Genomic DNA, 23,644 nt, shown 5'->3' with positions numbered 1-23,644 from the left:
GTAAGCCCTTCCCAATCCTATCACTGGGTCGAATTCCAACTGACCTTCCACCTTTTTCAATATTGATTTCTTTGGTGAAGCTGTCTCCACCCTATCTGTCTACACTCTGCATAACTAATTTTTTTTTAGTAAACTGAGGTAAAATTCACATAATATAAAAGTAACCATTAGCCATTTTAAGCATATAACCTGGTGACAGCACATGCACAGCGTGAGCTAACCACCACCTCTATGAAGTTCCAAGACATTTTCATCACCCCAAAAGGAAACCCTATGCCTATTCGGTAGTCACTGTCCATACCACCCTACTCCCAGCTCCTGACAACCATTAATCTCCTTTTTCTCCATATGGATTTACCTATACTAGATATCTCACATAAATGAAATCATACAATACGTGACCTCTAGTGTCTGGCTTTGTTCTTATAGCATAATGTTTCTGAAGTTCACCCAGGTTGTAGCAAGTATCAGATTTCATTCCTTTTTATGGCTGAATAATATTCCATTGTATGGGTATACCAACTTTCTTTGTCCATTCATCAGCTGATGGACATCTGTTTGTTTCTACCTTTTGGCTATTGTGAACTGTGCTTCTATGAACATTTGTGTACAAGCATTTGCTTGAATACCTGTTTTCAATTCTTTTGGGTAGAATGATAGTAGAATTGCTGGGTCATATGGGAAATAACTAGTCCTTTACTTTCTCTCTCTGCCATATTTTTGACAGAATTTCCATTATTATAGTTATCCCAGCTGGAGATATTTAAAAGTGTACCTATTTCCCCTATTAATTTTGAGCTCCTAGAGGCCAATGCCTATGCCTCTTTCTTCTTTGACTCTTTTGTGGTGCCCAGTACAGTGTTTCATATACACTATATGTTGTTTGTCATTTGTTGTGAAGAGCCTCAAGAGCCAGACTGAGGTTTTTGGATTTTATCCTATTGGTAACAGAGAACTGCATAAGATTATTTAATTTTTAATTTTTTAAATGTTTATTTATTTTTGAGAGAGACAGAGTGCGAGCAGGGGAGGGGCAGGGAGAGAGGGAGACACAGAATCTGAAGCAGTCTCCAGGCTCTGAGCTGTCAGCACAGCTGATGTGGGGCTTGAACTCACAAACTGTGAGATCATGACCTGAGCTATAGTTGGATGCTTAACCGACTGAGCCACCCAGGTGCCCCACACAAGATTATTTTAAAGAGAGGAGTGACAAAATCAAATTTGTTTGGTTAGATGCCTCTTATTTCTTAATTACTTTTTTTATTATTATTTTAAAGATTTTCTTTTTTATTTTTTTAAATGTTTATTTATATATTAAAATTTTTTTTTATTTTTTTTTATTTTTTGAGAGAGATGGAGTGTGAGTGGGGAAGGGGCAGAGAGACAGAGGGAGAAACAGAACCCGAAGTAGGCTCCAGGCTCTGAGCTGTCAACACAGAGCCTGATGTGGGTCTCGAACCCACAAGCTGTAAGACCATGACCTGAGCCGAAGTCAGATGCTCAACTGACTAAGCCACCCAGGCACCCCTTTATTTATTTTTGAGAGAGAGAGTGAGCAGAGGAGCAGAGAGAGAGAGAGAATGAACAGGGGAGGGGCAGAGAGAGAGGGACAGAGGATTCAAAGCGGTCAGCAGAAAGCCCAATGTGGGCCTGAACTCACGAACCTTGAGATCATGACCTGAGCTGAAGCCAGATGCTTAACCAACTGAGCCACCCAGGTGCCCCATCTTAATTTCTTTTTAAATCAAAGATAATTTTCTCTTTTATTTGTAAGTAAATTGTGCTATCACATTGTTGATGATAAGTTAGCTTCTTGGAAATAACCTACATATTTAGGTAGCAGTCAAGAAATAGTTTAGTATTTTATTATACACAAAACTCAGTTCAAAGAAGACGGGTTTGCTTTTGAGGGCATGGCTACAGACATGGCATACACACTCATTTTTGTACCCTGTGAATTCGTCCCATTTCCAGTTATCATAGAAACCAAATTCAGAATTAAATAAGGAGAAACAGAAATTAGAAGTCAATTTTAGAAGTATTTATAAGGCTTCTAAAGTTTAGTAGATAGTAAAGCAGATGGAGTCAAGTTCCCACATATAATTTTAACCCTAATTTCATTGTTTATATCAAGACTCCCACTATATGGAGCTGCTCCCAAAATGCCAGTTCATAATTACATTTTATTTTAAAATACTTGTCAGAGTTTAGTCTTGGCAAGAAGCACTTTCTACCCTTTGAACTTTCAGACTGCTGAGCTGAGGGAAATGGCTAGAGTTTTCCTTTGAACAAAAGCCTACATGGATTTTTTTGAACTTCTTATTTATTCAAATGTTCTGAATACAAATGAACCACCTTGGTTGGATATTTATTATTGTTCACCTGCCTTGACACGGAAACTGCAAGCACTATGATAAATGGGCTGAAGGGTCTGGTTCCACTGTGGTTCCCTTCTGCTGAAATCTTATTTTGAAAATTTCTCACTGCCACCCTCCCTGATGAATGTCAGCGTCTGTTCTCCCAAGCCAGTGGTATTCAAAAGGACCTGTTTTTTAAACGTAAACTTAAAATTGCAAGCACACAACAGTGCTTTCATTAAATGGGGGTTTTGGTTGACTCATTATGAAAGTGTGTAAAGCAAAAGCAATTAGGAAGTTTTAACCACAAAAAGACTCTAGACAAAAAGTACACAAAGGTGATGTGAATAAAACTCGATGAAAGCTCAATACTTCATGCTTCAAATGTGAACGGACTGTATGTGGAGGCAAAAATGGTCCTTTCTGCACCTGAAAACATTTCATATACTTTTTGGGTACCTGGTGCCTAGTAAGGTGCACAGAAAGGGGTCATTTAAATATGGGTTATAAATATATATTTTAGCATCTAGCTTGTGCTGTCACTATGTACCATGTTGAATACAAACCAAGGAATGGTCACTGAGTTGGAGAAAATTTAACTTTTGCCTTCCAGCAATTCATGCCTGTGTGGGTTTTAAGAAGGGTGCTAATTCTTTTACTGAAACATGGACTAGACAACACTATGAAGGCAAAATCTTCTCTTTGCCAGAAATGGTTGAAGGCAATTTGAAAGGTAGGTTTAAACCATTCTGAGAGTGGGCAGGCCTCTTCAACAGATATACTTTTTTTTTATGGAAATAAAAATGACACGGAGTACAAATAGCATGATGGTCTAAGTTCTGTACCTTTAAAATTGGAGGAGGTATATTTTAAACTGACACCCCAAACCAATAGGTGAAAATATATACATTTCTCTTGTTCAAATTATATTGCCTTGTAATTTCTCTTGCTCAGATTTCCAAATTGTATTTCCCTATGCATCAACACAGCCCAATGGACATTACCAATGGTAAGTTTGGTGATTTCCATGACACTGGGGCACTGTCCTGTGACTTTACTGCATACTTCTTTAAAGAGGATTATTTCCATGTGGGAACTTGCTGAAACAAGTCTCAGTTGTTAAAAAAATTTAGCTCAAGGCCTACAACTTATCTTCAGGGTTGTTTCCTAGTTAATCCAATTCTTAGCTGAGAACAGGAGGAAATTAGAGGTCCATTAATGAGAAAGCCTGGTGGGGTGCGTGATTGGCTCAGTTGGTTAAGCGTCCAACTCTTGATTTTGGCTCAGGTCATGATCTCACAGTTTGTAAGTTTGAGCCCCACATAGGGCTCCATGCTGTCAGTGAGGAGATTCTCATGGCATTTTCTCTCTTCCTTCTCTCTCTGCCCCTTCTCCACTTGTGTGCATGCGCGCGCTCTCTCTCTCAAAATAATGAACTTAAAAAAAAAGAGAGAGAGAGAGAGAGAAAGCTTGGGGCTGTCAACAATACCATAATGGTTAAGGTTTTGGTCATAGGTGTCTGTTTGATTGGCCAGTAGGCCTTTTCTCTGCCTATGCTAACTACATGGAGTTTTGACAGCTAGGCTTCTGTTCCATAGCTTAGCTTTCTGGCTGTAGATGAGTGACTCAGATTTTCTTTCCCAGAAATATGGAATTAAGAGTTCCAGCACATGAGAACTGTGATTTGCTGAGTGAGAGTAAAGTCAGCATGATAAAAATGGGGGTCACACACTCCTTTTGCTGAGGTCCTCACACTTTCTAGGTGGGGTCCATGCAACTTCCCCAGTATGCTTCCAGTAAGCTCTTCTACTTTTTGGTAAGCCTCTTTATATTTCCTGCAACATATAATCTTAAATAATACAACTGATTTTGGCTGAAAAGTTTTTCCTGAGCTATTTCTCCCTGCCCTATTCTTCTACACACAATCCTCCCACCGTCCACAATGGCAGCTTTCTGGTTGTGCTGGTCGAACTGTTAGCTCTATCTTCTTGAGGACATTTTGCTTAGTAGTGCCTTTTTTTTTTTTAAACAGTTGGGATTTTCCATTGGGATAATATCCTGGTGTAATAGCAAGAATTACCAAATGATGTACTTGAAAGCACAAAATATTCAAGTCCTTAGCAGTCAAATTATAAAAATTATGCTGATGATATGATGAGAAGCAAATGGATTTATGTTCAAAGAGAATGCAGACATGTGAAAATTCACTTTCACCCTTTTGGAAAAGTACTAGGTATTAGTAGTTTTGCTTGAAGACCCAAGCTTCTAATTACGCTGAGTTTCACATTGGGAATGTAAATCTATTTCCATCTTGAAAGTATATTAGTACTTTCTTCTTTTCTTGACATCCCCTGAAAGAATGAGTTCTTTCTTCTGAGAGAAAAGACAAATTCTGAGGCAGCCTGCTTTGTTGACTTCCTCTCTTTGTTCACTTGTATTATTAGTTTTATATTTTGAACCATACTTTTCATTTCATTTCTATTAGAATTGAAGTCCTTTATCTCCAAATAGCTTTCAACAGAAGAGTCAAATATATGTAACAAGAATGCTGAGAGAGGTTGAAAAAGCAGAAATGCCTGGGGCGGGGGGTGGGGGAGAGAGTGGAGCAATTTTTTTTTTAATGAGACATCTAGATTTTCTGTGGGGTTCCATCCTCCAGCTGTGCCCTCTCCCTACACAAGGGACACAGGTAGATGTCTGAGTGTCATAAAATTCTTTTTTTTTAAACGTTTATTAATTTTTGAGAGAGAGAGACAGAGAGAGACAGAGCACAAGCTGGGCATGGGCACAGAGAGAGGGAGACACAGAATCCAAAGCAGGCTCAGCTGTTGGCACAGAGCCTGATGCGGGGCTTGAACTCGTGAACTGTGAAATGATGACCTGAGTTGAAGTCAGACACTTAACCGACTGAGCCACCCTGGCACCCTGAAAGTCATAAATTCTAACTGCATTTATATTGGGAGGTGGGGCAGGAGGGGGGAGAATTACATTAGAGAGAATCGTATTTCTGTTGCTTCTTAAGTGATCTAATAAAGACCCATGGGGATACAAACCACTACAGGGTGGAGTCCATGGAGCGCTCTTTTAAATCTATCCTCAAACTATAAGTGAGTAGTGTCAGCTCAGTGTCCTATGTTTTGAACATCCAGTGATCTGCTGAAGCGGAGAATGAGGAAGAAACGTAAGCTGGAAGATGCCCCTGATGAAGTGGCAAGTCAAGGATGACATCAGCGAGAAAACCGTCCAATGAGAAAAGTGCGGTGTCCTCACCCACAAAGGTGCAGCTTCCCGAAGTGCACGACCTCCCTCCTCCAGCCCTGGGTGGTCCCCGCGTAGTAGGTGCTGCTCGGGTGGTGCTCGGTGGAGCACAGGGAGCTGACGTGGCTGCTGCTGTGGTAGCACAGGGGGAGTAGCAGGTGCCAGGTGGCCCCAAAGTCCCTTGAAAATTCCAGTCTGACCGGATCAGCAGATGAGCTATCAGTGGAGCAGCCAACATTGATCTGGGGGAAGAAGAAAAAAAATCATACAAATTACTTCGGAGCAACAAGCCTTGAAATGATTCACCACTTCATTATTTTCTCGAGAGTCCATTTTCCTGTGAACTGTCTTGCTGAAATATTTAACACTCTAAAATTCTGTTTTGCCTAACTGAGTAATATCATATATTACCTTCAAACAATAATTTTTTCATAAAGAACCTCAAAGGACCTCATAAAAATTTTATTTTCCCTCATTTTATAAAAAGCTAGGAAGTGGGGAAGGCAGAGTCTGGCAAAGAGTCCAAATTTTACCTCTGGCCTACTTTCATAGCCAAACCAAGCAAGTCGTAATGAAAAGACCATTTCCTTATTTCTAACCACTAGCTGTTTATTTTTTTTTCAGTCTGCTAAATAGGAAGAGCTTCTTTTTTAAAAAAAAAAAAATTTAATGTTTATTTATTTTTGACAGAGAGAGACAGAGCATGAGCAGGGGACGGGCAGAGAGAGAGGGAGACACAGAATCTGAAGCAGGATCCAGGCTCAGTGCTGTCAGCACAGAGCCTGATGCAGGGCTTCAGCTCACAAACTGCGAGATCATGTCCTGAGCCGAAGTCGGATGCTCAACCAACTGAACCATCCAGGAGACCTGGAAGAGCTTCTGTTTTCCTTCTTGTGACACCTTAGAAATAACCCCCCAAGTTTTGCATGTGAAGAAACTTTAATATGTATTCAATATTAAAACAAAACAAAATATAATTACTGTCACCATTTCCCTGGCACAGGGAGAGTGTTTCTCAGAAAGATCCTCTTAATCATTAGGTAAATAACAACTTTATTCCTTTTTCCACGCTTTCAAGTAAATAAACTAAAACTTAATTAAATAAATGCATATAATTCTTTCTATGAAATTTTCCCTTCTTGCAATTGAGATTAATATTTTCTTGCTGTTGTAGCAACTGGATATATTTATAATTTTTGTTGTTGAACTTACTCCTTGTGCCTTTTGATGAGTAAACTATCAACATTTGATAAATTTCAACTACAGGCATTTGTTTCTACCTAGATCCTTTTGATAACAGAACAGGGCCACAGGCACTACTTTTTATTAACATGTAAGCATCAATTTACAAAATATAATAGTTATTTAAGTAACTTAAAATAGAATTAGAAAATAAAACAAAGTTTAAAATAGATACAGAATAATTTCTCCACGAAGGCATCATTTGGTCTCTGAACTTTTGAGAGGCAAAAGAGAAGTCTAATTTAGAGGCTACAGATAGTTAATCTAAAACAAATATTCAATGGGAATGCAAGCTGGTGCAGCCACTCTGGAAAAAGTATGGAAGTTCCTCAAAAAACTAAACATAGAACTACCCTACGACCCAGCGATAGCACTACTAGGCATTTATCCATGGGATACAGGTGTGCTGTTTTGAAGGGACACATGCACCCCCATGTTTATAGTAGCACTATCAACAATAGCCAAAGTATGGAAAGAGCCCCAATGTCCATCGATGGATGAATGGATAAAGAAGATGTGGTATATATATACAATGGAGTATTACTCGGCAATCAAAAAGAATGAATCTGGCCATTTGCAACTATGTGGATGGAACTGGAGGGTATTATGCTAAGTGAAATGAATCAGTCAGAGAGAGACAAAAATCATATGACTTCACTCATATGAGGGCTTTAAGAGGCAAAACAGATGAACATAAGGGAAGGGAAACAAAAATAATATAAAAACAGGGAGGGGGACAAAACAGAAGAGACTCATACATATGGAGAGCAAACTGAGGGTTACTGGAGGGGCTGTGGGAGGGGGGATGGGCTAAATGGGTAAGAGGCACTAAGGAATCTACTCCTGAAATCATTGGTGCACTATATGCTAACTAATTTGGATGTAAATTAAAAAAAATAAAAAATAAAATTAAAAAAAATAAAAAAATTTAAAGACCCATCTGAAAAAAAAAATAAAACAAATATTCACAATTTTGTTGATGCAATTAGGCACTATTTTATGCCTTCCCAAAGGTTGATATAGACCTCAGCTACAAAACAAGTACCTCTGAAAGTTAATGATATTGAATGCTGGCACAGCACACCCTTGCTTCTGCTGATTTTATCTAAGTCTTCAAAACACATAAAAGTTTTCTTTTATACATTATTAATTTGCTCTCCTCAAAATTATAAGGGGTCCATGAATATTAATGAAATACACAAAAATTATAAAAATAGTGTGGTGTTAAAATTCACGGCACCATGATACACATCATAGAAATGTGCTGGCAGGGTATAATGGTCATTATGTTGACTGGGTCTTAAACGCATAAAAACCGTGAAAACAACAACACAAGATTAGCATGGCTCTTTTCATTTTTAAAATGTTTAAAATAATTTATTTCAACAACTTCCCATTGTAGTAGGTGGGAGACTATGTAATACATAAAGGACAAAAATTCAGAAGTAAGCCTTAGTAGGATAATTGGTTCTGCTAATAAAAATGAATTGTGATGTAAAACCTTTTTTGGTCCTTGCAAAAAATGGGAAGTTATAATGCATGAAATTATCTGAGATTTTCCTTTGCTTTCCTGGCTTTTGTTCAAGATATAACTGAAAGCATTTCTGATAGAACAGAGTCAAGTACCTCAAATTGGATGATGGTGTTCTCATTCACATCCAGGTCACGAGTGGTAATGGAATGCTCACCAACTTCATTTGAAACAAATACCATAGCTGAATCTTCCTCACTGTTATGTAAGAAAACCAGAAATCCGTTAGGGCAAAAGTTCATCATGATTTGTGTACAGCAGTGGTTTTATTTTTAGCATCTCAATTAAAGACTTACGGGGCTCCTTTCGAAGAATATGGGCAATAAAGACCAATGTTACCACCGGGATAGAAAAACCAATTGTCTTCTCTGGGTCCAAAGTCAAATGTATCCAGAAGCATCAGAGGGTTGTTTAGATTATTCCCATCAATAATGAAGTCGTCAACAATCCAGATTTCTTCTTTTTTACCTAAGGCATTTTGGGGTTAAAAAAAGGTTTTCCAATAGTACAAATCAGAGACATATTTTTGCTCAAGGAAAGAAAGTAAAGGATAGAAGGCAATCAGTGACAACAGGTTGGATATAGGCCTTCCAGAAAAAGAAACAGAAACTATATAACAGTGTACCTACAGTGGTTCAAGTAGGACAAAAAATTAAGTTTTCAGTCATATTAAATTGACATAGCATGGAACAGCCTCACTGATTTCAGGAAGCTGAGACAGTTTGTGAAAGTGCGCTGCCTTCCAGTTACAGTGGTGCTAACGACCCCCCCGCCCAACCCCCAACAATGGGATTTGAGTTATGTTTTCACGGTTTAGTGGAATCTGTAAGATATCTAAATCTGTGAAGATGGGTGATCAAGCTTGTGGATTGCAAACTGAGGTACACTAGTCTATCCAAGGAGAAACTCATGACCTTTTATTTTATTTATTTATTTATTTATTTATTTATTTATTTATTTTATTTTTTAAATGTTTACTTATTTTTGAGATAGAGAGTGCCAACAGGGGAGGGGCAGAGAGAGAGGGAGAGAGAGAATCCCAAGTAGGCTCTGCTCTGACAGCAGTGAGCCCGATGTGGGGCTCGAATTCATGAACTGTGAGATCATGACCTGAGCCAAAGTCAGTCGCTCAACTGACTGAGCCACTCAAGTGCCCCAACTAATGAGCTTTTAGAGTCAACCCATGACTTAGCATCATGCTTTGGTCAGGTCAAAGGACTGTGGTCACTAAAACATTGACCTAATGCATAATTTTATTTAATTGTTAAAAACTACACAGAAGAGGGGTGCCTATGTGGCTCAGCTGGTTGATTGTCTGCCTCTTGATTTTGGCTCAGGTCATGATCCCAGAGTTGTGGGATCGAGCCCCATGTTGGGCTCTGTGCTGAGCGTAGAGCCTGCTTGAGATTCCCTCTCTCCTTCCAACCCTCTCCCGTGCGCTCTCTCTCAAATAAAAATTAAAAAAAAAACTACAAAGAAGAAAATACCCTGTGTTATATACATTTTTTTTTCTTAACACTTTTCAAAAGTTTTATGTTTATTTGAAGCGACATGGAAATGTACAGAAAACCAGTAAAATCACTACTTAGGCTGTCACAGAATTTGATTCAGCAGCATAGGCTGGGTGTTTAAAGATATTACTGAGTAGATAAGAAGGGCAAACCCAGGCTGCTTTTGCAAAGCACTGTTTGGACTGAAGGAAACAAGGGGATAAGACCATGCCAAACAGAAACATCAGGATTCCCCAAGGTTGCTTCCTCACTGATTTTTACTTTTACTACAGTTCTTAAAAATAAAATAAAATAAAATAAAATAAAATAAAATAAAAGCATCTAGAGGGGCACCTCGGTGGCTCAGTCAATTAAGGGTCTGACTTCGGCTCAGGTCATGATCTCACAGTTCATGAGTTTGAGCCCGGCATCGGGCTCTGTGCCGACAGCTCAGAGCCTGGAGCCTGCTTCAGATTCTGTGTCCCCCTCTCTCTCTGCCCTTCCTTGGCTCATGCTCTGCCTCCCTCTGTCTCTCAAAAATAAATAAAAAGTTTAAAAAATCCATAAAACAAAGAATCTAGAAATAGGAGCCTGTAGTTTTAAATGAAGTCACATGTGTCTCTCTAAATCTATCACTGTTCTAATTCAAGTAGTCTTCTCTTTTCTTGTTTTGGAAGCATTTGGTGAAAACAGTGAAGAAAAATCAGGTAATGAGAGACTTAAATACAGAGAACAAACTGAAGGTTGCTGGAGGGGCAGGTTGGGGGGGGGTGGCTTAAATGGGTGACAAGCATTAAGGAAGGCACTTTTCAGGATGAGCAGTGGGTGTCACACTTAAGAGATGAATCACTGGGTTCTATTCCTGAAGCCAAGACTACACTGTATGTTAACTAACTTGAAAATAAGTTTAAAAAATAAAAATAATAATCAGGTAAGCATTCTAATCATACCGTGAAGACAATGATCCTTTGGACTGTGAAACTCCCACATTTTTTTCTTTTTCTTTTCTTTTTCTTCCTTCCTTCCTTCCTTCCTTCCTTCCTTCCTTCCTTTCTTTCTTTCCACTTTTATTTGGTGATTTTAAAAGATTATTTTTACTGTTCATAATAAGTTACATTTTTCTTTGGTTTTTGAGTTATAAAGTAAATATTCAGGTTAAATTTTAGAGACAGCAGTAGAGTTTTCTTATCCATTTCTGTGTTACCTCTGCAAAGAATCTGCTTAATGTGATATCTCCATGCTTACTCAGGCCATTAAATGCATGATTTGGTAGAGTCTGGTCCTTTATAATCAGCAGTTAATAGAAATATTGGAAGCAATAAAACATTACAAATTTGTAAAATCATTTTCTGTAACCATTTGAAAATGCTATTAAATTATACATTCACTTTAACTTATCACTGAATCGAGTGTATGTGATAAGAATATTTTATCTAAGCCACTATCTGCTTGGTGTAAGTCCCTCTGTTTTTGTCATGGTATTTTGCTACAATGTTGTTCTATCTCACTACTGAAATGCCACATTCAGAAGAACTATGTATTCCTAAATGAATTTAGCAAGAATGTAGTTATAGTTGATGAGTGGCTAATGATAATGCTGAATTATTTTTTAAAAACCTTAGCTCTGTAAGAGGCTTTTGCTATATTTACATTAGCAGGAGAACTTATGAGTCAAGTACAAAGAGGTGATAAAGATATATAAAGTTAAATATTCATTGAGACGCCTCAAAAGGGAAGCATGCAAAACGTGTGTTATGGACAACTAAACCACTCAGTTGACAAACACTCCCTCCACATCTTATAAACACACGTTAAAAGGTCACAGTCAGTTTTGATCATAGGAGAACATGGGCATTCTTACCATTATTATAAGGCTGCCAGAGTCTGAATCTTGTAGCGTTGGTTTGGGCAGTATATGGCAAGGGGACATTAATGAAAAGTATGTTTGTTGTTTGAGGGAAGTAAAATTCATCCATTAGGAGCCAAGTGATTCCCCCATTGATGGAGAATTGTAATAGAATAGAGTGAGACCTCTCTGGGGTACCTAAAAAGAAGATAACCACAGGCATAAAACATATTGTGATAAAAATGGGGAAGTGGTATGTTCTAAGAGACTATTCTTCGGGCATTGATGCATAAGCTGACCTGTATTTGCATAGAGGCTTTATAGTCCAAATGCTTGGGAGGCAGCTTAAAGCTATGACAGGTGGGGCTTTCTGTATGAATGTATCTCAAAATGCACACCAGATCTTAGATTTTCACATGACAGTATCTCTCTCTTTCTCAGATATGAACACATTTCTTTCTATATTTCAGTTAGGAAATATTACATCAGAAAATTTTGATTCTACAGGCATCGCAATTTTACAAAAGGTCAAATGTTTAAATCTTAGGATACAAGCAAAAATCAACTTGAAAGTTTATTACATCCAAATGGCATTATTTGTCGAGAAAATGGTTTAGTTAATATGAAAGGTCATAGTGGCAAAGAGCTGTCTCTTTTGGGTTCACATCTGTCAAAGAAAATCCAAAATTTCCATAAGTTAAAATTTTAAAACATAAAATCCTTACACCTAGGAAGTGGTGGTGGAAAAAAGACTCAGGGACATGATGATAAATTTACCATAGAACTAGCATGATTACTTACTACACCTATATGAAATTATTGCAAAATCAGTAGTTACCTTACCCTTATATTAAGACGCACTTAGATTATAGAAGCACATTTGTGAATGTTTATTTACTCAAGTTTATGTTAGTTCTTCGATGTAAGAGAATCTATGGGCCTCAAATCCATTTTTTCTTTGTGGGGGAGTAATTGTGCAAGGTAAGAGGGAGTTCTTCTGAAGGGAAATAATGAATTCTACCCATAGAAATAGCTTACCTTTTGCTATAAATCTAAGTGAAAACTGGACATACATAGTATTGGTACAGTCGAGATCTCTTGAAATAAACATCCTCAGTCCTTCCTGAAAACAACAACATATACGTTAAGCAACTTTATTTCATCTGCAAAATTATTTTCCTTTGACTTTTAAACACTTAACTTGTATTAACTAAGTAATAGATACATATAAGTAATGATCAAGAAGCAATGTTTGGTCCAGTTCAAAAGGAAAAATTGATGATTTTCCCTTTCTTGAGGCTCTCATGTCCTATGATTGCATAACACAATTTCATTGTCTCAACTCTAAACCACGCTTTGCTGTGACTTTTACGAAAAGCAGTGCAAAAACGATAGCATTACATATCTACAGGCCTTTTTAAAAAAGTTGCCTCCTTTGACCACAGCATGCCATGAGAGGAGTAATGAGGAATCAGACGGAAATTCTCTGCCAAGTGAGCCTGCTGGAAGTTGGGAATTAATAGGTAACTTTTACAGTGTTCCAAGGAGTCTCAGGAACTTACTACTCCTTTGTGCATGCTGACAGCCCTGGGAGGCTCTCATTCAGGCTGACACAACACCCTCCAGTTGGTCAAGTTAAATAAGGCATAACTAAGCAAGTCCCCATGCTTCGGCTGTAACTGTTCATGCAGAGAAGCCAAAGAAGAAAGAAAGCGATCGCATTAGCTTTGGTAATTTTTTCTGCTAATTAACTATTTCTGGTTGCCTGGGATTGACAGCTCCGTAGCTTGTTTTCTCCGTGTGTTTAAAGCACTGCAGTGACAGCCAGGAAAATAGAATTTCTCTATGCATATGTCCTAAGGTACAAATAGGCATTACTATTTAGTTTCTTACTTGGCTATGACTTCTGAATGAAATGACTCTTAGGCGACATAGGGCTATGTGATACTGAATGGACACTGGATTTCTTAATTATCAACTAACAAACACCCAATGTAATTTTAGCTAGAGAAAGTAAACTCTTCCTCTTTTTCTTAATATTTACTAGAAAGCACAATGCTCAACAACTGAAAAATTTTAAATAGAACTAATTTTGTCATGGCAACCATATTACTGAATGTCTATAACATGCTGGGTTCTAAAATAGACACTTCTTTAAAACACATAAACTTGTAAGGGCAAGAAATTATTATCTTTCTGATGCACAGAAGGAAACTGGTACTCAGAGAAAGTAACTTGCTCAAGATTGTACAGTTTAAAAGCAGTAGTGGTAGAATTCAAACCCAGATATGTCAGACTGTGAAACTTATCTTCCACCCTTTATGGGACACTAGTGTTTGGTTTATTAAATCATCTTTGGCTGTGGGGAGAAGAAAGCCAGATAATGCTAAATTTAGAATTTGAGAATGATTTAATACTGTAATGAAAAAGTAACCGCATGCATATGTATCCCCGAACTTTATAACGCATAGATTCAAGCTTCTAGGATTGAAGGTTGCATTTGAAAATCCTTCTATTCCCAATCTTCGTTTTTCTTTTATCCTAATAACTCACTGCCCTGATCAGTCTGTGGCATCTAATCAATGCCTATTCTTCATGTCTCACTGTCTCTCCTCTCTCCCTCATACTCTGATAAGCACAAAGCCTTGAAGGGTCTTACAGCTTGGTGCCATGTAGAGGTGGAGGTTATGAGGAATGGTGACTTCTTCAACTTGCCATGAAAAAGCTCTGAGGTGGGTAGTTAATAGATCCAGCTAATAAAGATCCCTTACTAACAGTAAGTTAGAAGAATATGATGACTCTGCCCCCTTGATTATGGAATTTAAGGATAAAGTGGTTCCCGTGGGCAAATACAGATTAGCCATAAAACGACCATTTCACGTTGCATCTTGTAGGAAAGACTGTGTAGAAAGTGGGCATGACCTACATGAAAGTATGTTTCACGTTTGCAGTATCGGCTTATAGTTCGGCCCTTGATATTAATTACATGATGGAACTTGTAGGCCCTGCTCCTGTGTATATTCTAGCTCCCATAGATAGGTTTCTTTTCTCATCCTTTTTCTGGATTCATTCATCCATTTGGGCTAAATGTGGGAGTTCTTTGGTATCCAACAAGCTATTTGAATAGCTGATAGTGCTACTGAATCTATAAACATTAAAGAGGTACTATCATTTCCTTTTTTACGAAAGAATGCCTTTCTAGGTCAAACTGCAGGCTACTGAATGGCACATGCTGAGCCCTCTCTCCGTCTTGCAGGGCTGATAGATAATATGTCTAACACGTATAATGCTTGGCTGCTCTTGCATTTGGATGGCTAAAGGGAAAATAGAAAACACCGTGTGTCTTCCTCCTTTATAGGATCTAGGGACCAGGTTAATTCCATTACTTAAAAATTTATCAGGTAAAGATATTTAAATCATGAAAAGTCTCAGGGCTTCCACTTTTTTGGTCTTGTCCCTGTTGCAAACAGATGGGAAGTGAGCCAGTGGTCATGAGAGCTAATGCCTCAGACAAGACTGAAAACACACAAACATGCACGCGCGCGCACACACACACACACACACACACACACAGAAAAACCAGTAGTTTCCATCCTGAAGGGTCCCACCTCCATTTCTTTGGCCTCTCATAGCTCTTAGGGACTTATAAATCTCTCAAACCCCTAAGGGTTTTTTCTCTCTCATCCAAGCTTGAAAAGAGTTCAGGATTCAAACAAGGGTGATAAGCAGTATCTATCAGCTATAATTGAAAAAGTTCCAGAGTGTCCAATTTTCTAAGTATTAGGTGTTCATCATTAGGGTTGTACAGAAACCCATGCAGATTATTGTTAAAGATTTCATTTGCACATCTAGATCAGCTGATTTCCCCATGCTGGGAGATGCAATAAAGCATATATTCACACAGGAAGATGTGCCAACCGGTACAGTGCTTCACATAATTGCTTAACGTCTCTCTCACCAGACATCTAGGTTGAAATACAAAAACATACTAACAATGTCCGAGAATGCTAGGTCACTTGACTCACAAGTTTGGCTTTCTTGAAGTCATGAAAGGGCTCCATTAACAGGAGGAAAAGGGGGGAAAAAGAAAGGAAATGGCAAAGACCTTTTATAAAATCAGTTTCTACAATTCTGCAAGTTATGTATTCAACACCACATAAACCGCTACATTCCAGAAGTCAAGATTCTAGAAACTGCATATGCATAATTTGTGTGTGTGTGTGTGTGTGTGTGTGTGTGTGTGTGTGTGTGTATAATTCCAGCAGAAAGTAATGGAGGTCTGATTATCAAAGTAGAGGAAATATTTTATGCCTAATTAATCCTAAAGAATGACTGTGCTGAACAGAGGAGGAAACATGGTCCGGGCTAGCAGACAACAGCTAGGTATAAAATTATGCATCATCTGAGAAGATTCAGGAATGCATTTGTGTGGAGCAGTGTGTGAGGAAGGAATTCTGGTAGCAGTGTAGAGGAGCAGAATCTTATCTAACCCCTTTAAAGATGAGTGATGTTCCAGATTTGATGGTTTCGCCATTCAGATTCCCCCTCTCCGCACCATACACTTCAGGCCAAAGGTCGGGATGTAGGTTTCCGTTGAAATCATCCTTAAGAATCGAGGGCAGGGGGACCATGGGCACACAGGAGGCTCCCCCAAAGCCCCGGTCACACCTAAGAAAAAAAAGGAGTGGTGGAAAGGCATTCTTTGTCATGAGTTCAAAAGCCATTTTTATTTTTGCAGGGTAAAGAAAGAAACTGCCAGTTTTATTGACTTACACACAGCGTCCAGCATCGCAAATCCCTCTTCCTGAGCACATCCAGGGGCACCCTGAAGCCAGCACAACATTGTCAATAGCCCAGGAGTCTGCCCCCATGGTGTAGTTGGACTGAATCCACCTGAACCGGGTCCTGGGAGATCTAACCAAAGAAAACACACTTGGTTCGACAAGCAACCCTGACAGTAGGAGAACATTTATTTTAACTCTCCTTTCACTTTGAAGAGCCCTCCTCCCCATTCCAATTTCCTTTACTTCAAAATACTCCCTTCTCATACCAAGTACTGGGTGCCCTTGCCTGCTGAACCCACCGGCAAGAGAGTAGAAGAAAACGTGTTTTTTAAATATTTCACCCTTTCTTCCACGCAAGTGTCTCTGAATGCACCTGGGACGGGAAAGTTATTTCAAACTATCGATTTATTCTGTGTTCGAACAGCGTGTCCGATTTTGATTTTTGCTTTCAGGCATTTACTGTCGTTCAGGATGGGAAATGAGATGAAAGATGATACACATGAGAAAAGTTGAAATCTCATAAAGTTCTTGCCTTGAGGTCCCTGTTCTACGGTCCCTAAACGGTTTCTGAGACACTAAAATGGAAGCCCCGTGGATGTTCTGCCTCCATTTTGGTGCCTGGGGTTCTAGCTCCCTAAAGTTGAGGGTGAGAATGATGTGAGGCGTTCCCGTATTTTCTTTTATATTTGCAATATGCAACTTGGAATAGACTGTCAGAAGATCACCTTATCTAGAAAGATATGCAGCTTTAACAAACAGCAGTCACAGACCCTCATTTAGGAACAGATCGCACAGAATTTTGTTAGTTATTTGGAATAGGGAACACAGTCTACTTGAAGAACAATTTCAATAGTAACATTTTAAGGGCTATTGTTTCCCCTACACAAGTATTCCCTCAATGCAACATGGCTGCCAGCATGGTGGCTTGAACAATGTCAAGGCCAACTGGCTTAGGCCCATATATGCGGCCCCTTCATCATCTGACCTCTTCCCTTGTCTTATCTTTCCCCGTTTCTTGCCTCATAATTATACTCCAGCAATACCGAATCCTTGAATTTCCCCATCAGCTCAAGCTTTTTCTGGTCTTTGGGATTTTGTTTTGGCTTACAAAGCATAAATGCCTTTCCACGAACCCTTTTCACCTGGACAAGCTCTACTCGCTTATTCAGTTCACACACTGGCTCCTCCAGGAATCTCTCTCAACTCCCCCAAAACTCACTTAGGTAGTACCCTACTGTGTTTCAATAAAATCCCTATTATCATGGTCACCATTTTATATCATAAACAACTGCTTAGATGTATGTTATCCTAAATAATATATTTGGATCCTGGCGTCGGCTTATTCATTCTGTATCAGTGTTCTAAAACATAACAGATATTCAATAAATGTTTGTGGAATAAAAATAAAGTGAATAAATGAGTTACAGGTAAGCACTTCTCTGAGGATCCAGAGGAAACCATTTTAGGTTAAACAATGAAATCCTTTGGTTTCCTGCATTTTTTTCCTCCACTTGGTTGTGCATCTCTGAATCAGAATTGAATCAGCTAAATGGAAACCACTATAAGTATTTGATATAGACAGAATTTAACACAGGGAACTGGAGGCATAGTTAGTGCCAGAGCTGAGAAGCCAACAGGGGTGGGTGAGGAAACCAGAGTTGAGCAAAGTCAGGAGGCCACTACCAGTCCAAGCTGGAGGGGCAGAGGGAGCAGACATGGTTGCTGGTGCCCAGAGGCCAGGGTTACATGGAGGGCTATCTCCAGGGAGCTGGAGCCACTGAAGTTGGCCAAGATGCACTTGACACAGAAAGGGAAGGGGGAGGAATGTCCTGGTTTATCTCTCTTTCTGCTCTGATTATCCTGCCAGTGTCTGCCATTACATCTATCAGGAAGCCAGCCGATGCAGGAAGCTGGCAAATGCAGCCTGCAGAGGCCAACTTGCCTGTCATTCAGAATGTAGTAGTGGCGGGGAGAGGCAGGAATCCAAGGGAAGCAGTCCCAGGATGGCACAATCTCTAACCAGCCACTACGGTGCACATTGGTTCCTAGAAAGATCCCCAAATCACCCAAATGCCTAAACTCCCAAAGTGGAAGCCTGCTGTAAGCCCTCATACAACTCCTGACAGTGATCTGAAATATGCCAGGGAGGGGAAGAAAGATAAAAAACATAAGAGTGTTCCAAAGGAACCAATTTTTTATTCCTACTGTGGTACTGAGAATGAAAAGAAAGAAACTAAGGGTACTCTTCCATATGTATGTGACTTTACATACTGCTTGACGTAAACAAGTATCACTCTGGGGCTATTGGGTAGATAACTTATTTTTACAGCAGCACAGAACCCATTTTTACAAGTCAATCTGGTGGGCAGACTTCATGTTCCCAAGGAAAAGTTGAGACCTGTAAAACTTTTGGAACTCATTCACTACATTTAAAAAAAAAATCTCAACCCATAGCACCTTGTACCTTTACTTGTTTTTCCTCCCCTGGCATACCCCACGCATAATTATCATGAGAGAGTAATAGAATTGCCAAGTAGAATTGCAATTATTTTCAAATTAGGTGACAGGAATCTAAAGTTCTGACATGAAGCCAAACAACAATTCTCACATGGTGGCGAGGGGAAGGTAGACAGTGATTCGCTTCCAGTTCTGGAATCTTTCTGAGGTGTAATCGGAACTTTCTGTGTAGTGCAGACAGCCAATGGTTGGAGGAACACACTCTTCAGTGACGAGATGCCAGTCCCTGCCATTGTTTAGAGAATACTGGAGCTGCACACTGTGGGCGTCGCTGAAGGGCTTGCTACACCCCATGCTCATTTCAAACTGCAAGAAGGTCGATGCTGACACGTGGAAGTCCCAGGTCTCAGCATAACGAGGTTTTCCTACAAAAAAGGAAGAGTTTAATGGTAGCACATAATCGTTCTCTCTTTGCTTATTTGGCATCTGTGCTTGTAATGAACACTTTCAATAGCAAATGAAAACCATGTCTTATCTGAAGTGACTTTTTATCTCCCAATTAACTGTTGTTATTTGGGTTAGCCTAGACTTGGACATATGGCAGGCTGCTAATTTGAAAAGTGTTACCACCTTGAAGAGTCTTACATCTGCAATTCTGCAAATTATGAAACATGGGAATGTCTTCAGATAGAGATGTTTTGCTCTGCTTTCAAGAAACCTTAGATCACACATGAAGGACAGTTCTAACGCAGGCTGCCATTGAATGCACTGAGTTGTAGTAGAGGTCAATCCAACTCCTTTTGTCCCCAAGGGTCTCCCCCAGCACAGGCAGTTATGTACACAGTTTTGCATTAGACAGGCTCCTCTTGGGTTTTAGTTCATTTAGTCCTCTAGTTAATTAAATATTCTCCCCTTATCTGGTGAAAATATATACCTATGTTTTCAGTGAATATCAGAGCAGTATCCATAGAGAGACAGTCAATGCCGACTTGACCTCCTTGTATTCGGTACCAGCTGGCTTGCAAATCTATGGAGCCATCAAATTTGTCCTGAAACCCAGTTTGAGAGCTGTCATTCATTCCTATAAGGACATCATCCAAGGCCCACTGGGCTGAATGCTTGCCTGCAATCAGATGAATAAAGGCAGTTAGAGAAGGTTTATTACAGAGCAATATGAATACCTTTATGATTGTGATTTTAAATCATATTGTCTAGAAACTGAAAGCAAATTAAGAAGCATATAGCACAATGCAGCTTTAACTGTGTGCTCTCAATGCTACCAGGAAGGGTGGGGTGAGTAGTAACTTGCCGTGTTGGGGTTGCCACCATCGAAAAGCTGTAGCGGAGGTCTTCGCCTCCCGTGGCAGGTCAATGGAAATGATCTGTGGTTCCAGAAATGACATGAAGTCCAACTCTCGAAGCAAATGCCAGAGTATGCCATTGTCATTTGAATACTGAACAACAAGCCCTGAGTTAAAAGACATAAATCCAGTTACTTGGACAGCTTTCCCAGGGCAAAAAAGGCAAGGAACAGTATTTTTTAAATGGCAAGACTGCAGCAGAAACTTCAAATTGCATCTCATAGAATGAGCGCACATTCATCTAACTTCCAAGGAATGAATTAGTAGACCTGAAGGCTCATCAATTCCTTGACAGTTTCTAATGCACCAACTCCCAGGAAATAGAGAGAAAAAAACCCAAAAAACAAAACCATAAGCTTTTTAAAAGACTACTCAGCTCTGTATGAGTGATGAGTAGGTTGGTAAGGGGGTTGTAAAAATCCACTCCAGATCATGCATTTGAATTTTAGATTCTGTCCTGAACATTACCAAGTCTCATATCATTATTATACACTCAGAAGAAATATCTCAATCTCCTCGGCACAAAATCAAGTAGTGTTTTTTTTCTGCCGAAGCACAGACAGTAAGTAAGCATGGCCCAATCTGAAATTCTATTCAACAGAAAGATCCTTTTACTGGCACTTCATACTTTGTCAGACTTTAGTTACTGAAGCTGAAATGAAGTCATTTACTAAATAGCAAAGCAGAAAATTCACTCCCCTCCAATGTTAGTTATGTCTTCCTTTCTGGGTCACCCTTCCCCTCTTCACCCACCCCATCTACCCAACACCCCTTCACCTGTTGCCAAAGTGACATGATTTATGGACCTGCTCATTAAAGTTACGGACGACATGTGCTGCCCCTGCTACCTCTTCTGGAAACTTTTCTATTTTATTTTTTTTTATTTTTATTTTTTTTTTAATTTTTTTTTTCAACGTTTATTTATTTTTGGGACAGAGAGAGACAGAGCATGAACGGGGGAGGGGCAGAGAGAGAGGGAGTCACAGAGTCGGAAACAGGCTCCAGGCTCTGAGCCATCAGCCCAGAGCCCGACGCGGGGCTCGAACTCACGGACCGCGAGATCGTGACCTGGCTGAAGTCGGACGCTTAACCGACTGCGCCACCCAGGCGCCCCGAAACTTTTCTATTTTAAAAGAGGACATGGGGAAAGTGTAAGGTTGGATGCAAAAAAAAAAAAAAAATTGCTAATGATGAAATGGAAGGAATCAACAGGGTATCTATCTATCTATCTATCTATCTATCCATCTGTCTATCCATCCATCCATCTATCCATCTATTGCTATTGATGGAAAGGGCAGATGGCTTTCCTGCATCTATCTAATTGTCTATCCCATAACTGTTCCTAAGACTGCATATTTATAATTATGATGGGGGATACCAAAGTACTTTCTGGGTATTCATAGAAATTATGTTTGGTAAAGTTGTATTTGTTATACTAATTTTGTAATACCTTAACCTTTTTGGAAAGTTTTAAAGTTTACTCATTTTGAGAGAGAATGCATACACACATGTGCATGAGTGGGGGAGGGGCACAGAGAGAGAGGGAGAGAGAGAATCCAAGTAGGCTCTGCATCATCAATGCAGAGCCCAATGTGGGGATTGAACCCACGAATTGTGTGAACTGAGACAAAACCAAGAGTCGGACACTTAATGGACTGAGCCACCCAGGAGCCCTAGAAAATTTTAAATCATTAATGGTACATACAATAACTTTTTAATTTCTACATCATTGACTGATAGGAATTTCTTAATCCTTTTATCATGCTGAACAACTAAGAGTTTACTAAAACTAAGTTTCAGGAACTATTAGGATAAAATATAGAACCAGAAGAAAGCCTTTTAAGGCTAATTGATTGCACATGGATTTATTGTCACCACATCTGACAAGGAATGATGCCAGGAACAACAATGACTAACATGCAAAAAATGAGAAATCTCGGGAAAATTAATCTTACCATATTTAAAATAGATATCATCATTTTTAATGAGAACATAAAAATAGCACAAAGAAGAGGAAATCTTTGGGGAGAGAGTGTGATGTATACAGGTGTAGTTAGATTGGCAGTTAGAGCTTCAGTGGGTGGCTGTAGATGCATGTATTGGAGGAAGAGAGTCAACTAAAGTTCATGAAGAAAATGGCAGGTAGTCTGTTTCTGGTCTTTATTCTAGTTAAGTTGAGGAATGGCTGACAAAACTCTCACCCCTAACCCTTGATGTTTGCTCAAAATATGTCCTATTGGCTTTTAATGTGATTTTGGGTGAAAGAGTGGACACTTCAAAATTTAGTTTTTCTTGTGGTTATTAATTTGTGTTGACAGGGTTTACATTTAATTAGATGAGAGAGAGAGAGGGAGAGAGAGAATAATTTAGACAGTCATCTGTCTGAGGGGTGACCTATCCAGAAGGTAGATTACAGTACCAGAAAGGAAGCATCATGAGAATAAAATCTCACTGGCTGGTCCTTTCTAATACCCTCTACTCAACGTATGGTCTCAGGACCAGCACCTGTATCTGCTGGGAACAGGCTTTACCTGTGGTGGTTAAAACATGTCCACAAATTCTTTGACACTCTTCCCTTCAAAGAGTGGAGCTTAATTCTCCTTTTCTGTGTGTGTGTGCCATTGGACTTAGTAACTTACATGTAATAAGCAGAATATGGTAGGAATGACAGTGTCTGACTTTTGACACTAGGCCATAAAAAGCATTGTGCTTTCTTCCTTGCTCTCTCTCATGGATCTCTTGCTCTGAGGAAAGCTAGCTGACGGGTAATAGGGGACACTCAAACAGCCAAGGGACAGGTTCACACAGTGAGAAACTGAGGCCACTTGCCAAACAGCCATGTAAATGAGCATCTTGGAAATAGATCCTCCAACCCTGGTTGGGTCTTTAGATGACTGCCCCCCTCCTGGCTTTTATCTTGTATGCAACTTTATGGAAGATCCTGAGCCAGAGCCACCCAGCTAAGCTGTTCCTGAATTCCCAACTCACAGAAATGAGAAGATAACTAATGTTTGTTGCTCTAAGCCACTCAGTCTTGGAGAAATTTATACCAACCCAGTTCTGCTGAATCAGAACCTACATTTTGAAGCTTCCTAGAGGATTCAGGTATCAATGAGAAGCATGACTCAAGGGGTCCATATTCCATTTGGTTTCTGCTTACAATCCTTTTCCTCATTTGCTTTTTTAGGAGGGTCACAAGAAAGTCTAGGATTAGGGCCCAATCCCAAAGGACAATAAAGGAGTGCCTTCCAGAGAAGTATGAAAGAATGAAGGAATTCAAGAAAGGGAAACAGCAGTATCTATACTTTATGTAAATTG

General features: G+C 39.4%; 1 protein-coding gene across 1 annotated transcript in view; it reads right to left on the bottom strand.

Moving 5' to 3' along the window:
• RELN (reelin) overlaps positions 1-23,644 on the bottom strand; it is a 532,864-nt gene that overhangs the window by 71,083 nt on the left and 438,137 nt on the right. The window contains 10 exon segments of the mRNA XM_030307797.1: positions 5,628-5,857; positions 8,484-8,586; positions 8,685-8,856; positions 11,740-11,922; positions 12,763-12,847; positions 16,215-16,392; positions 16,498-16,638; positions 19,117-19,390; positions 19,900-20,088; positions 20,275-20,433. Coding sequence (XP_030163657.1) covers positions 5,628-5,857; positions 8,484-8,586; positions 8,685-8,856; positions 11,740-11,922; positions 12,763-12,847; positions 16,215-16,392; positions 16,498-16,638; positions 19,117-19,390; positions 19,900-20,088; positions 20,275-20,433 — 1,714 coding nt within the window.

The sequence above is a fragment of the Lynx canadensis genome, chromosome A2 (genome assembly GCF_007474595.2).
Source record: "Lynx canadensis isolate LIC74 chromosome A2, mLynCan4.pri.v2, whole genome shotgun sequence".
In the NCBI taxonomy this organism is placed as follows: Eukaryota; Metazoa; Chordata; class Mammalia; order Carnivora; family Felidae; genus Lynx; species Lynx canadensis.
This window is presented reverse-complemented; position numbering and strand designations above follow the sequence as displayed.